Source organism: Bos grunniens, chromosome 1 (genome assembly GCF_055505025.1).
Source record: "Bos grunniens cultivar Pamir isolate PY7600 chromosome 1, Bosgru_T2T1.0, whole genome shotgun sequence".
NCBI classification, from domain to species: Eukaryota; Metazoa; Chordata; class Mammalia; order Artiodactyla; family Bovidae; genus Bos; species Bos grunniens.
In genome coordinates, this window is record NC_141165.1 from 91,963,310 (window position 1) to 91,977,933 (window position 14,624).

Here is a 14,624-nt window from a genome sequence, read left to right on the forward strand (position 1 = left end):
AAAGAAAAAAAAATGCAGCGCTCTTAAGGAATAGCTCCTGAGGACAAAGCAAAGAGCTTTCGTAAGAAACATTCATGGCTATATGGCACTTCTTTCATGTCAAGGCTTCTTACCATGAAAGAAATCTATCGAAGTATGGAAGTAACATTTTTATCAAAAATAATTATACAGGCAAAGTATGTATAATTAACATTTTAATTTTCCTAACCCTTCCTGAGTAAATGAGTTGGATAAAGCACCTCCAAGTGCAAAGGTGACAGTTACAGCAATGATTCCAGTAGCTGGTAACAAAGCTGATCCAAATCAGGTTCCCAGTTATTTGAGTGCAATAAAATTAACCTAGCTGAGTTGTTAACTGATAAGTCATTAAAATAATATTTAACAGTAGATCAGTGTGTGATTTTTGGTGTTTAATTTAGAAGGAATTTCAGTGATATAAAAAAATCCCTTCCATTCATAACCACTTATTTATGTGAACAAATTTTCTCAACATTTATGTCTGTAAAGGCAAGAACTAGGATTAAAAGATGGGGAATCCTGTGTCTTCCTAGAAATAAGAATTATTAATTCATGAATATATAAAGGTAGGAGGGAGCCAGTCACCTCATTAAAAGAAGCATTTCTAGAATGACTTTGTCTTCTATTTAATAAGTATTTATCAAAATGTATAGTATTTATGTAACACTGTCCTAGAGAAGAATCCTCCAGGGTCCTGTCTGGAGGGTAAGATGCTTGCTGGTAGCGTTCTGGAAGTGCAGTCAGAGAAGGAAAGTGGAGATTTCATCATCACTACACTTGGTTTTGGTTCTTCTCCCCACTCCCTGGTGTGTGTGAGTCCAGAGCCTCTTCGGAGAGTAAACCTATCTTGTGCCAGAATCCAGAGGTGGCCTATATCTGATGTCTCCAATTCCTGATCCTTTTCAAATTCTTCACTTCACCTGTTCCCCACATCCATTCACTGGATCCCTCTCCCTCTGCCTGGTTTTTAGCATCTGTCTTATGGCTCGCCACTTGGATACTGTGATTCTTCTCTGGTCCAGTATATGACTGCCTTACCCAGTATAGTGTGTGCCTTACACACAACCTGCTTCTTCCACTGGCCCTCTTTGAATGTTAATCCCCCTGCCTCTTTCCCTTGCTTTAAATATCTGCCCAAACTCCCCTTTCTGAAAGACTTCCCTCACTAGACTCCACTCTATGCCATCAGTGCACTAAAAATAGGTCTTTGAATGTGCTGCACTTCTCTTTGTACACAATCCTCCCTTGATTCATCCCTTACTGTATGTGACTTGGCTCAGCTATCACCTCAGGAAGCCTTCCCTGCCCTGCTAGTCGGAGCTCTGCAGTCCCTAATCCCTCCCATAACACCATGGCCTCTTCTTCCTTGTCACAGGAAGAGTCCAGGCACCCCATTGTAATGGCCCATTTATTGGTCAATCTTCTCCAGTGTGCACCCTCCTAGAGGACCAGACTCATCTCTGTATCCCCCACACCTCACAGGGCCTGGCATTTAGCAGGTCCCCAATAGTTGTGAAATAAATATGTGATTAGATTAAAATAGAAAGCCATCAGACATAGAATCAAAGCTACGTGCTTCTGTGTTTTATGTGTTCTCATTTCTCCTGTGTGTATATGGCACAATACCTGGCGCATGGTGGTGCAAAGCAAATACTTGTCTTATTAAGTTGTTACAAAAACCGAAGACAGGAAATAAAGTAAACCCACTTGGGAAAAACCTCTAAATAGGAAATTGACAGGTTTATTTGGTTTTAAATATTTTCAGGCCCCTAAAATAATTTTCATTCTGTTGAGGATCTCTTACCACTTTCTTACTCTTTCAGAAATCTCTCACATCTTAGGAAAGAACTGAAACACCTCTTAAATCTGCCTTTAAAGCTGATTCAGAAAGAGCACATGAAGTTTATGGAAAATCAAAGCAGTAAAGCTTTTCCTTTGTCTCTTATTGGTTCTCATCCATTTTTCCCCCTAATCACCAAACTCTGGCTTCCAGGATCAATAGCAGTTCAAGAGCCAATGTACTCATAAACTCAGATATGCAAGAAATATTTTTCCTGAATTCACTTTTGATTTTGAGTCTGCATACTGCAGGAATAATAAAAACCTAGCCTCAGTAAAGCTGGGGTTTACACCTTCCCCCTTTCTCCCAGGTTTGCGTATAAATTCCAGGGAAGCTTATGTAATACCACAATGTTAGCTGTCTGTGCTGACATACGCTGAGATGTGCTATAAGTTCCCTGGTCTGCAGGCATCAGTCCACACAGTGTGCTTCCAACTGTCACTTGTTTCTATCAACATGGCGCCTTTGGGCTGGTCTTTCTGCACTAACACCTCAGACACAAGCAAATCATTCTGCTGCTACTGCAGTATGCTGGAGCCTGGGGACCTCTGGAAGATGCTTAGACCCATTTATCTAAAGCAGAAGGTGTCAAACTGACAGCCCATAGTCACTCACACCTATATGCATGCTTTTTTTTAACATAATTGTATCAGTTACCTATCACTGCTTAACAAAACACCCCAAAACTTTACTGGCATAAAATATGTCAATCTATTTGCTCACAATTCTGTGTGTCCACAATTTGGGCTGGGTTTAGCTGGTGGTTCTCCTGCTGGTCTCATTTAGGATCACATATGTGTCTGCAGTCATCTGGCAGCCACATTGCTTCATTCACACATCTGGCAACTAGTGCTGGTTGGTGAGTGCCTGGACAACTCAACAAAGGCAACATGGTATAAATTCTTTAAGAATCTTATTTCCTTATGCCTGTATCTCTCTAATAAGAGACCCAAAGGTTATTTTATCCGGATGATATCTCATTCTCTTTGTCCAGATGGTATCTCATTCTCTTTGTCCAGATGGTATCTCACTCTCAAGGAGGCTAGCCTGCATGGTGGTCTCAAGTAGCAAGAAATGGGAAAATCCTAAAGCACAAGCATTTTTCAAACCTCTGCTTGTGTTGTGTTTGCTATTAGCCAAAGTAAGATTCAAGGAGATAAGTTAAAGACTCCATTTCATGTTGGGAGGAGCAGCAAAGTCACATTGCAAAGGAGCATGTATGCAAGGATGAAAGGAAATTGTGGGCATTTTTTACAATCTGTTACAGTGACTTCATTCATTCATTCATCCATTCACTTATGTAAGTTGCCAGTGTTTAAAAATTGGAACTTCATTTATATATCTTTAAAACTTACTTAGCCTACCTTACCCATTTACATGTTCTGCCTGGTCTGCTGCACTTGAGTTTACAATAATAAAGCCTAGTTTACAAGATTGTTTTTGTGCAATTAAATGAGGTAATGTCTGTGGGAAAATCTGGCATGACAAGCACTCAATATATGGTTTCTTCCTTCCTGAATGCCATTAGCCATGAAGTTGATACCTGACCATGGCTAAGGAGAGTAGCCAAGATGAAGGACAAGGGAGTCATGGAAAAGTGGCTGGAAAATAACCCTTGGGTCTCTTGTTAGAGGGATACAAGCATAAGGAAATAATATTCTTAAGGAATTTATAAGAACACTAAATATATTTGAGAAATTAAGTGGAACAACAGTAAACATCTAAATTGGCTTTAACCCAAGTGCTTCACTCTGAGCTGTTCACCCAGCTCATCCCTGGAAGGCAACTGTGGAGAGCTGTCCAGACCCGGTCCAAGTTTCGGGCAGCTGTGTGAAAACACCTGTGTCAGGGCACAGCTCGTTTCCTCACTGCTCTCAGAGAGCGAACACTCCGCCGTGTTCCTTCCTGGCCTGCGTCAAGACTGAGTGGAGAAGCCTTTGCCTCACACACCAAGCACTAACTGCCACACTTCCTCTCATAGCTTTAAATTCTCTGCCTTTAGTGATGACCCTCCTTCCTTTACCTGAAACAAATAATTGGTCAACCTTTATCTCGGGTGAAGAGGAGACAGGCCTCTGCAAACTCTTTAGAAACAGCCCAGGTTTAATAAAAACCAAAGGCAGTTATGAAAGCAGTTTGGGAACAAGCATGCTGGACTTTCTCCCTAGCATAGCCCAGTTAGGAAATGCCTGTGATTGATTTGAGTGACCTGCTGACCAGTGAGCACAGTGAAGAAGTGGAATAACATCCAGAGGGTGGTTTGCAGGAGAAGCAGAAGCATCTGGGCCTGGGTTTCCTGAAATCATCACACCTGCAGCAGAAGGAAAATGACTGAGTTGAAGGTAAGAAACTATCTGGCCAGTTTGCTGTGGTTTCTTCAGCCACAATTCATGGAAGCTTCTGAAAATTCCAGAGAGTCAGAGTTAGCACTAACTTAGAGAGGCCCTGGTCCAAGCTACTGTGTTCAAGGCTTTGCCGTAAGCATGGCTGGGGCTGGGGGATGACAAAGAAAATGGATGACAGTCTAATTGTCTATGTCTTGTCTTGTTCAGTTCATAGATTGTCTTGGGAATCTGTAGACCTTATAAGGGCTCTCCTCCACTGTAGACAGACACTTTTCTCCCTGTGACTGTTTGCCAGTCCCTACTCTACACCTTCCTGTCGCTGCAGTTTCCTGGACAGCCTCCAGCCCACCAGTTAGATATGTTTAATCTATTCAGTTATTTTGAGGCTCACAATCAGCCCTTGACCAGCGGAAGTCCTAGCACCTCCTCTAGGAAATAATTCCTTATTATTTAATCTGCAATTGAAAAATATGTATGGGATTCTCCAGGCAAGAATACTGGCAAGGGTAGCCATTTCCTTTTCCAGAGAATTTTCCCAACCCAGGGATCAAACCCAGGCCTCCCACACTGCAAGCAGGTTCTTTAGCATCTAAGTCAGCAGGGAAACTCTTCCTGAGCTCAGTCTTAAGAGAGTTGAAACTGACTAACTTAGAAGGGGTGGGGGCTAGAAGAAATAGTGAGTGCAAAGGCACAGCACACACAGCCCTGCATGTTCTGAGATCCAAGAGTCAAATTTGAGTTGCTCCAGAGACAACCAAAGATGAGATACCAGGATGTGGTCAGTTGTATGTGTTTGGAACTTAGGGGAGAGGGGAGAGCTAGGAGACTAGATATGTGTATGTGTGTGTGTGTGTTAGTCACTCAGTCATGTCTAACTATTTGCGACCCCATGGGCTGCAGCCCGCCAGGCTCTTCTGTCCATAGAATTTTCCAAGCAAGAATACTGGAGTGGGTTTCCATTTCCTTCTCCAGGGGATCTTCCCAACCCAGGGATTGAACTCTTGTCTCCTGCATTGCAGTCAAATTCTTTACCCTCTGAGCTACCAGGGAAGCCCAGGAGACAAGATACAGTAGGTCATCATATCAATGATGGTAGTTGAAGCCTTAGAAGAGGGGGAGTACATAAAAACTTTATTTCCTGATGAAAATCCTATAGGAAGTTCAGCAGGGTGAAAACATCCTTACCATTTATAAATAAATTATATATAAAATCTTATCCTGCCGAAATTTTTAAGAAATTTAATATGCACAGCACCAGTACACCAACGTAAATTGCATGCTGGTCTTTGTTCTCAGTTTCAAAGACATTCTTCCCAGCCTGCTGTCTAATCTCTGCAAGGAAAGGTTAGCTCTAGAGATCACAGATCCAAACACAGAAAGCCAGATTGCATCATTCTAATCAATACACATTTTAAGTTAAAAAAAATTCCTGCTTTTATTTATTCCTTGTAATGGATATGCCAACCCAAAGCCTCAAATGAAATCACATTTACATAAAAACAGCACAATTGGGGGAAGAAAATTCAAAGGATATAATAATAAAATTTAATTTTAAATGAACTTTACTATGCTTTAAAGTTGTTTCACTTCTACAAGTCTTGATTTCCTCATTTCTATAAGAAGAGATGTTTAACAAGCAGACTTTGGGCCCCAGGACTAAATATTTTGATTTACTAGGTTTGGGTCTGTATTTAACAAGCTTTGGGGGTGATTCTAATGGTTAATTGAAGATGGGACCCCTGCTCTACATAATTATTGTATCACTTTCCTGTTTCTGTTGTAATAAATTCCCACAAATTTAATGGCTTAAAATGACTAAATTTATTTTCTTCTGGAAAATAAATTCTGGAGGTCAGAAGTCTAAAATCCGTTTCCATGGATTAAAGTCAAAGTGTTGGCTGGTTCCTTTTGATGACTCAGGGGAAGAATCCCTTTCCCTGCATTTCCAGCTTCTAGAAATTTCTTGATTCATGGTCCCTTTCTTCACCTTCAAAGTGCATCATTCTGATTTCTGCTTCCATCATCATATCACCTTTTCCTCTTCTGTCGTCAAATCCTCCTCTACCACCCTCTTTTATGAAGATATATGATTACATTTAAGTGAAGTGAAAAGTTGCTCAGTCATGTCCGACTCTTTTCGACCCTATGGACTATACAATCCATGGAATTCTCTAGGCCAGAATACTGGAGTGGGTAGCCTTTCCTTTCTCCAGGGCATCTTCCAAACCCAGGGATCGAACCTAGGCCTCCCGTATTGCAGGCAGATTCTTTACCAGCTGAGCCACAGGAAAGCCCAAGAATACTGGAGAGAGTAGCCTATCCCTTATCCAGCAGGTCTTCCTTACCCAGGAATCAAATCAGGGTCTTCTGCATTGCAGGTGGATTCTTTACCAACTGAGCTATTAGGGAAGCCCTGATTGCATTTAGGGCACACCCAAATAATCCAGGACATTTCCCCATCTCAAGATTCTTAATCACATTTGCCAAGTCTCTTTTGCTATATAAGGCAACACTCACAAATTCAAGGGATTAAGACATAGATATATTTGGGGAGCCACTCACTCTTCAGCCTAATCCACTTGAAATAATTAAACTCTTCAGTTTAATCCACTTGAAATAATCGGCAAGTTCACCTAGCAATCTATAACCTATGTTCCCAACAAGGTTAACTAAAAATACTGGACCCTTTACAAAGGAGAAAAAGGTAGCTATAGTTCCATCTCTGCCCTGACTTCTCTCACTTTTCCTCATGCCCTGTAAAAGGAGGTGAAGTACACCATCTGCTCATCCCATCAGGGTGTTATCCAGAATCAGAGTCAGGCGAAAGCACCTCATAAAACTACTCTGACAAGTAAATCATATCCTGGGGACCAAGTGAGAATTAGAAATCTGTACACTAGGGAACTGCCAAAGAACTGACGCTACTGAAATTACATGAGTTCAGTCATTTGTTCTTTAGAAAGGATGTGGAAAGGATGTGTATAATTCTCTTGGAAGGAAACAAAATCATATTTTTATGTTGGATAAAATTATTCAGAATCCAGATTGAAGAAAGCATATAAATACACACACTTGACGTCAGATTTAATTATGTATTTATTTGTATAAGATGTATTTGTATAGTCACTGAATCAGCTGGAGTTGAAAGCTTGAATTTTCACAGCTGATAGGAGCAGAGTTCAGATTCTGTCCTTGATCTCAAAGCCTTGGGGAAGCAGCTACAGAACACTGCTTCCTCCATTCTGATACATTCAGCAGTGAGGCACAAGATATTTAAAGCTCTAACAAACTCATCTGTAATTTTTCTCTCAGGAGATTAGGAAAACCAACTGGTCTGAGAATGACTCAGCAGTTTCCACCCTCCTCTTCAGCCAATGCACCGCAGCTAAGAGTGGGAAACCAATTCAGAACTCACACCTCTCTCCAAGCTGGGTGGCTCCCTTCCAAACCACCAGCTGTTCTTTCTACTTTCTTTTCTATTTTTTAAAGGAATCTGAAGCAAATGCTTTAAAACTACACATAGTAAGTCTCTCTTCCTCTGTTTCCAATGTACAAATAACCCTGGACTCTGCTCTGAGGCCAGCAGTTGCAAAGAATGCAGCAAGTTAATGAGTAAACCTACGCACTCCTGCCAGAGACCTCGGCTGTTGCACTCAGACCTGCCTGCCTCCCTTTGCAGAAACAGCACAGCAGTGGAGCACAGTGAAGGCACTGTGGCACCCTGTGGCTTCAGTCAAGACCGGTCTAAAATTCCATCCCACAGACCTGAAGATAATCTGGGGTCATTACCATTTCTTAGCAGCTCAGATTCAATCCTCTTGATGGTGAGCACGAGGTTCATTTAGAGAGAAGAAAATTGTATTCAGTGGAGAGTCATAATGTTGGATGGTCTCTGCCATTTCCCCAAAGAAATCATTCCAAACTACATGCCACTGCTGTTAACCAATCTGTGTGTAATATAACTCGCTGTTTTTAGTGCTGATAGATTTTCAAATATAAAAAAATACTGTGTCTGGAGGCAAAAAGGAATAATTTCAGTTCCATTGCTTTCTAGGTTCTAACATTTCACATTTGCTATTCCTTCCAAGTACGGGCAGCTGTTGCCCTGCTCGGTGCTCACATTTGCAGGTGAATTCCATCAAGCTCCTTCTGCATGCTGCTGAGAACTCTGGAGGGCTTATCCTCCACCCACTTACATCCTTCTTATATATCTTAGAGACTGTGCTCAGATGGTGGTATTTCACTCACTGAGTGAGGCTGCACTTTCATTTTCATGAGCTAAAACTAAGTACATTTAAGAAAAAACTATGGGAAGAAAACAGCCATTTTTGATGTTTAAGTTAGAGAAAAGGGTTTGGGGGGTTGGTCCTAACCCTACTTGGGCTTCCCAGGTGGCCCTACTGGTAAAGAACCTGCCTGCAAATGCAGGATACGCAAGAGATGTGGGTTCAATCCCTGGGTCGGGAAGATCCCCTGGAGGACGGCATGGCTACGCATTCCAGTATCCTTGCCTGGAGAATTCCATGAACAGGGAAGCCTGGCAGGCTGCCGTCCATGGGGTCACAAAGAGTTGGACTCGACTGAAGCAACTTAGCACACGCATGCGCGCACACACACACACACACACACACACAGCCCTTCTTAGAGCAGGATACATACTCTTGCGTTGGCATAGGCTTCAAAGGAAAACTAAAACAATAGGTATCTATTGAGTACCTTCTATAAACAAGGCACAAAGCATATACAGAGGTAAACAAGATGCCATAGTTCCAGCCTTTATGGAGCTTATAAACTAGCAGAAAAAACAAGAGAGTGAACAAGAACTCACAGGTGTGTTAAGTGTTGTCAGAATCAGTTTCAGGGGACCTACACACTTTGTTGAGAAACTCTCTTTTCCTCTCTCTGAACATAAAGTAAACAGATGGCAGTCAGAATGCACTCCTTTGTGCCACTGAGGACAGATTCTGGTCTGACCCTTCTCCTGAAGGCCACCCATATCTTCCTATTTTGTTTTCTTGTGTCCACATAGATGCAAACATATATACAAGTGCTCCATATGTGAGCCAGATGATATAGGCTTTTGCCTGCAGCCAGGTTGATTGGACAGCTTTTTCTCAAGGGTTTTGCTGTCAGATTGGATCCACACATCTCCTTGTAGCTGCTTGTTTCAGTGTACGGAGGGGGAGTGGAGCACCAACCTCAGGGAGGTTTCTATCTAGGCAAGCAAGATCTTACTAACCTGGAGTTGAGCCTGAGCCATCTCCCTCTCAGGAACTCCCCGATGGACCCAGAATTAAAGAACCTGTTCTTCAGTTCAGTTCAGTTCAGTTTAGTCGCTCAGTTGTGTCTGGCTCTTTGCAACCCCATGAATCGCAGCACGCCAGGCCTCCCTGTCCCTCACCAACTCCCGGAGTTCACCCAGACTCATGTCCATCGAGTCAGTGATGCCATCCAGCCATCTCATCCTCCGTCGTCCCCTTCTCCTCTTGCCCCCAATCCCTCCCAGCATCAGAGTCTTTTCCAATGAGTCAACTCTTCGCATGAGGTGGCCAAAATACTGGACTTTCAGCTTTAGCATCATTCCTTCCAAAGAAATCCCAGGGCTGATCTCCTTGCAGTCCAAGGGACTCTCAAGAGTCTTCTCCAACACCACAGTTCAAAAGCATCAATTCTTCGGCGCTCAGCCTTCTTCACAGTCCAACTCTCATATCCATACATGACCACAGGAAAAACCATAGCCTTGACTAGATGGACCTTTGTTGGCAAAGTAATGTCTCTGCTTTTGAATATGCTATCTAGGTTGGTCATAACTTTCCTTCCAAGGAGTAAGCGTCTTTTAATTTCATGGCTGCAGTCACCATCTGCAGTGATTTTGGAGCCCCCAAAAATAAAGTCTGACACTGTTTCCACTGTTTCCCCATCTATTTCCCATGAAGTGATGGGACTGGATGCCATGATCTGGGACAATTAAGAACAAGCCCATAAATCAATTAAGTAAGTACAGCTAGGGGTGGTGAGTCTATGCAATATCCAGCACTCTTCTCCCAATCAATTGTGGGTCTTTGAAATTCACGCAGGGAAATTATCTGTCCTAAATGGGTCACATGCCAAGACATAGTAAAGATATGATGTATAGAACATGATAAACACATGTCCATATAGAAATTTCTTACCTTCGTAGACTGTCAAATAGCAGAATACTCTTTAAGTCCCATTAATGGTGGCCTTTGTGTCTTGTCACATGCAGTACATTTCTGGATTCGGGAATGAGTGTGCCTCAGAGGACCCTCGTTGCCCAGGTGCCCTGCCAGAAGGACAGGTATGAGTAAATAAAATATTAATTAGAGAACTCTGAATTAAAGGAAAGTATGACCAGCCTTCAGGTCAAGTGCCTCTTCCCACCATGGCTATTGTATTAGCCTGTGAACTGTCTAAAAGTGTTACAGATTGTTAAGACAATTGGGATACTGAACAGCAATAATGCAAAAGTTAAAGTTGGATAATGGTTACCTATGGCAAAACGCTTACCCCCAAGATAAGTAAGACTAACTGTAGGGCTTTCAGGAGGATCCCCCAGGTTCAGGGTTAGGGGACTTTCTTATACTTCTTTGAACCACATAAGATATGACAATGAGGAGAAAATAATCAGCCCTTGTTTTAAAATGTGTGCACAAAGATGTTCACACTAGTATTGGTTACAATAAAAACTATGGCAAACAAAAATTTTTCAAAAAAATTTGACTATTTCATGGCATAAAAAATGCTCATGATATACTGTTTCCTCTTTTTTAATATGCTAATTATTAATAAGACTACACATATCGTAGGATCCCCATTTTGGAGGGTAAGAATAGAAAGAAATATACTCATATGTCAGCATTGGGATATTCCTGAAGGGTGAGATAGGTTATAATTTATAAATTTTATACAATAACTTACCTAAAACTTTATTACAAGAAAGATATATAGGTTGAAGATGGTCATGTGCAGTAAGTGACCCAGAGCATCCCCATCCAAGCCAGAATTCCCCCCACTGAGTTGTTTCATGGGAAGGTGGGATACCTTTCTGATCGAGTGATGTCATTTATTGCCTCCTTTGTTTTAGAATAATCCTCAAGTTTGCCCCTACAATCTGTATGCTGAGCAGCTCTCAGGATCAGCTTTCACTTGTCCACGGAGCACCAATAAAAGAAGGTATGGGAACTATAACTAGTATTTAATTCTGCCTCCTATACCTAGGCCACAACCTCCCAGGGCTGCCCAAAATCCTGCTTCTTATAGGCTGTGCCTTGGATCATTGTCAGGGAAAGATGCATCTCATCTTCAGCTAGAATCAAGTGACTGTTGGAAGAAGTAGAGAGAACAGCTGCATAGAGCCTAGAAAACAGATATGTCTAGTTACATTTGCAAACTGTTGCTTGTATTCAGAAAAAAAATATTCCTAATAGTCTGGCCTTCCCCTAGGAATTGTCCAATTTTGTTTTACTTTTTTTTTTTTTTTTTAATACTGATTAACTCAAAGTTACAGAAGACTCAGTGCAATATCTTCCTCAGCTGACTAGAAGTATTATGTTCTTTGGATGAAAATATTGGATAATCCAAGCATGGGTTAGATGAAAGGTCATGTATTATGGCCCCTTGTGGTCTGAATTAATAAGGTTTTTTCTCCTTGGAATTTGCCTTTGCTGGAAACCAGCACATTCATTAGCACAATGTGTCATGTTCCTACGTCCTACAAGCCAGGTCAGTGAACACACTCCCTTGGTTAACTCCTATGGTGCAGATAAGATGCAGTAGATGTTGTGATTTGGGGAGGCAGTTAAGTGTTGTGACTTAAACAAGCAGCATCCAATTGCAAGAATTTCAGACCAGATGAAGGTATCCACAAAGAGGGCTGCTACTTACATTGGAGGTTGGGGGTGGAGGGTAGGCAGTCTTGTACTACTTAGTGGAAGAGGATTGGGTTTATCTCCAGAGAGTCTTCCTGAGAAGTAAATGAGACAGTGAGTACAAGAGCATCATGGACCACACAAATGACAGATTGTTCCCCTTACCGGTTCATCACGCCCGCACTGCAGTCAGGCCTCCTGAGTTTAAATCCTGGCTCCTTCTCTTTCCAGCTGTGTGACCTCGGGCATGTCATCTACCCTCTTAGAGCCTTCTGGTTTTTCATTTGTAGAAAACATAATAATAGTACTTATTTCATAGTCTTGAAGAGGATTAAAGGAAAGAATGTATGCAAAGTCCTTAGCACATTGCCAGGTACCTGGTGAGTGCTCAATTAACATTAATTACCATAATCATCACTATTGCCACAATAGTAGAGTGTCTGCCTTTAATACATGGTATCCCTAAACGCCTGTCAGAAAATTGAGTGGCAGGTGCTGTTATCACATCAATATCAATATTGCTTCTCTCTCACTAGATCTGCACATGAAGAAGGGAAGAGATAGTTTCCCATACTTGTCAAATCAGGATTAATTCTATCACTATTTAATCATCTCTCTCTCTCTGCAAGCCCAGATAGCCAAGGTAAGGTAAGCACACAGACAATTCTTGTCCATTCTAATTTATGACAGCCTGGCCTCCGTGGCTATGTTCTTGACTTTATGACCCATTCACTAACGGGACACCTGGACTCCGAATTCTACTGCCTGCCCCCATTATTCAGCAATCTCTTCAGCCAGCGGGAGTAGAGCTCTATTCCAGGAGGCTGAAAAGGAGCTGTCGGCATTTCATTAAGATGCTGGCACCATTCCCTGAATCAGAATTAAATCTCTGTCCAGGGCAATGTAGTGCTGCCTGGGGAGTTTTACAAACTCGGCTGAAAAACAAAGGACACTAGGCATGGTTCACCCATCTGTCTAGAACTCTTCAAAGGTATCCACAAGTTTTCTGAAAATGCTCAAAGTCCCCAGGGGGAAGATGGAGCCAACCCCATCCATAAGTGAGAAAGCCTGGTATTCCTACATTTAGTCAACCACAGAGTTCAAGACCCCTCACCCCCACCCAAAAACTGTCAGAAAGTATATCTATCAGAGGTTGGTTTTTATGATTAGTTAGCTGATCCTTTCGGTCCTGAGAAGGTCAAAGCCAGGACAGAGAATGTGGAAAATCTGGACCGTCATAACAATGTAGATGATAGGGGTAGACAGATAAACAACTCAACACACGTCTAATAAGTGAGCACCTACTCTACCAGGCATTCTTGGTACATAAACTCAATCCTGACAACAATCCTAGGAGATAAGGATGAGGAACATAGACTCAAAAAACTTGCCCAGGATCTCACAGTTGGTTCTAAGACACACATACGTGTTCTCAATTTTGTACACTACTAGATGCTAGCGAGGCATAGTTATTAATAATTTATGGTCTGAAATCCAATGTCTGAGATCACTTCACCTAGAGTTCGAGGAAACAGAAGAAAACTGAACAAATCTAGCTTGATCTCCCGAATGACTCAGTTTCAGGCCAGGCCAACTCCACCTCCTGAAGTAGACTGTCCTGGGGCTTAAAGGGCCAGAACCTGTTCAAGCAGGTCTAATCTTCCATTGCCCCAGGTGGTGTTCCTCTTCCTGCTGTACTCTGTCAGGGTAACAGCCTCTGAGAGGACTTGGGTCCCTCTTAGTGAGTTTCAGTGTCCCTCTCGACTTCTGGATCGTTCTCCTCCTGGTGTCCTTCAGGGCTCCTTCATTAAGATCACCTCTTACTGAAACAAGGCTATGTATGTGTGTTGGTCGCTCAGTCGTATCCAACTCTTTGCGACCCCATGGTCACAGTCTCCTCTGTCTGCTCACAATCTGCTTGCCAGTCTCCTCTGTCCATAGAATGAATTCTCCAGGCAAGAATACTGGAGTGAGTTGCCATTCCCTTCTCTAGGAGATCTTCCCAACCCAGGGATCAAACTCAGTCTCCCAAATTATAGATGGATTCCTTACTCTCTGAGTCACCAGAGAAGCTTCTACAAAGTTTCAAGAGCTTTGTAACTTGAAACAAAGTTACAAATGTGCTATAGGAAAATATGGATAGTTTTATAATTTTAGAGTATAGTTGTGTTAATTTCCTAAATCTCTTACAAATTAGCATAAAAAAGACAACCAATAGAAAAATGGTAAAGAACTTGGGCAAGTAATTCACAGAAAAATTACAAGGCGCCCATAAACATATAGATTCTCAACCTTACTCATAAATAAAGGTAATTCAAAATAAAAATTAGATAGCATTTTTCACCTAAGGTCAAAATTATTCATAATACTGCATATTTGTAAAGATGTGGGTAATCAGCCACTTTCATACATTATTGTTGTGAGACTAAAATGGTACAGCAATTTGGCAATTTTGCTTATTATGCATTGGAAACATTTGAAAGAATATACAAGAAAATTGTTAAACAGTTCTAATTAGCCTCTGAGAACTGG

The 14,624-nt window shown here is 41.8% G+C and overlaps 1 protein-coding gene across 1 annotated transcript in view; it reads left to right on the forward strand.

Moving 5' to 3' along the window:
- The first annotated feature begins 4,083 nt into the window (after positions 1-4,083).
- HGD (homogentisate 1,2-dioxygenase) overlaps positions 4,084-14,624 on the forward strand; it is a 42,660-nt gene continuing 32,119 nt past the window's right edge. The window contains exons 1-3 of the mRNA XM_086404133.1: positions 4,084-4,200; positions 10,451-10,522; positions 11,309-11,397. Of these exons, the coding sequence (XP_086260259.1) occupies positions 4,186-4,200; positions 10,451-10,522; positions 11,309-11,397 (176 nt within the window). The 5' untranslated portion in view covers positions 4,084-4,185. The remainder of the gene's footprint in view (positions 4,201-10,450; positions 10,523-11,308; positions 11,398-14,624) is intronic.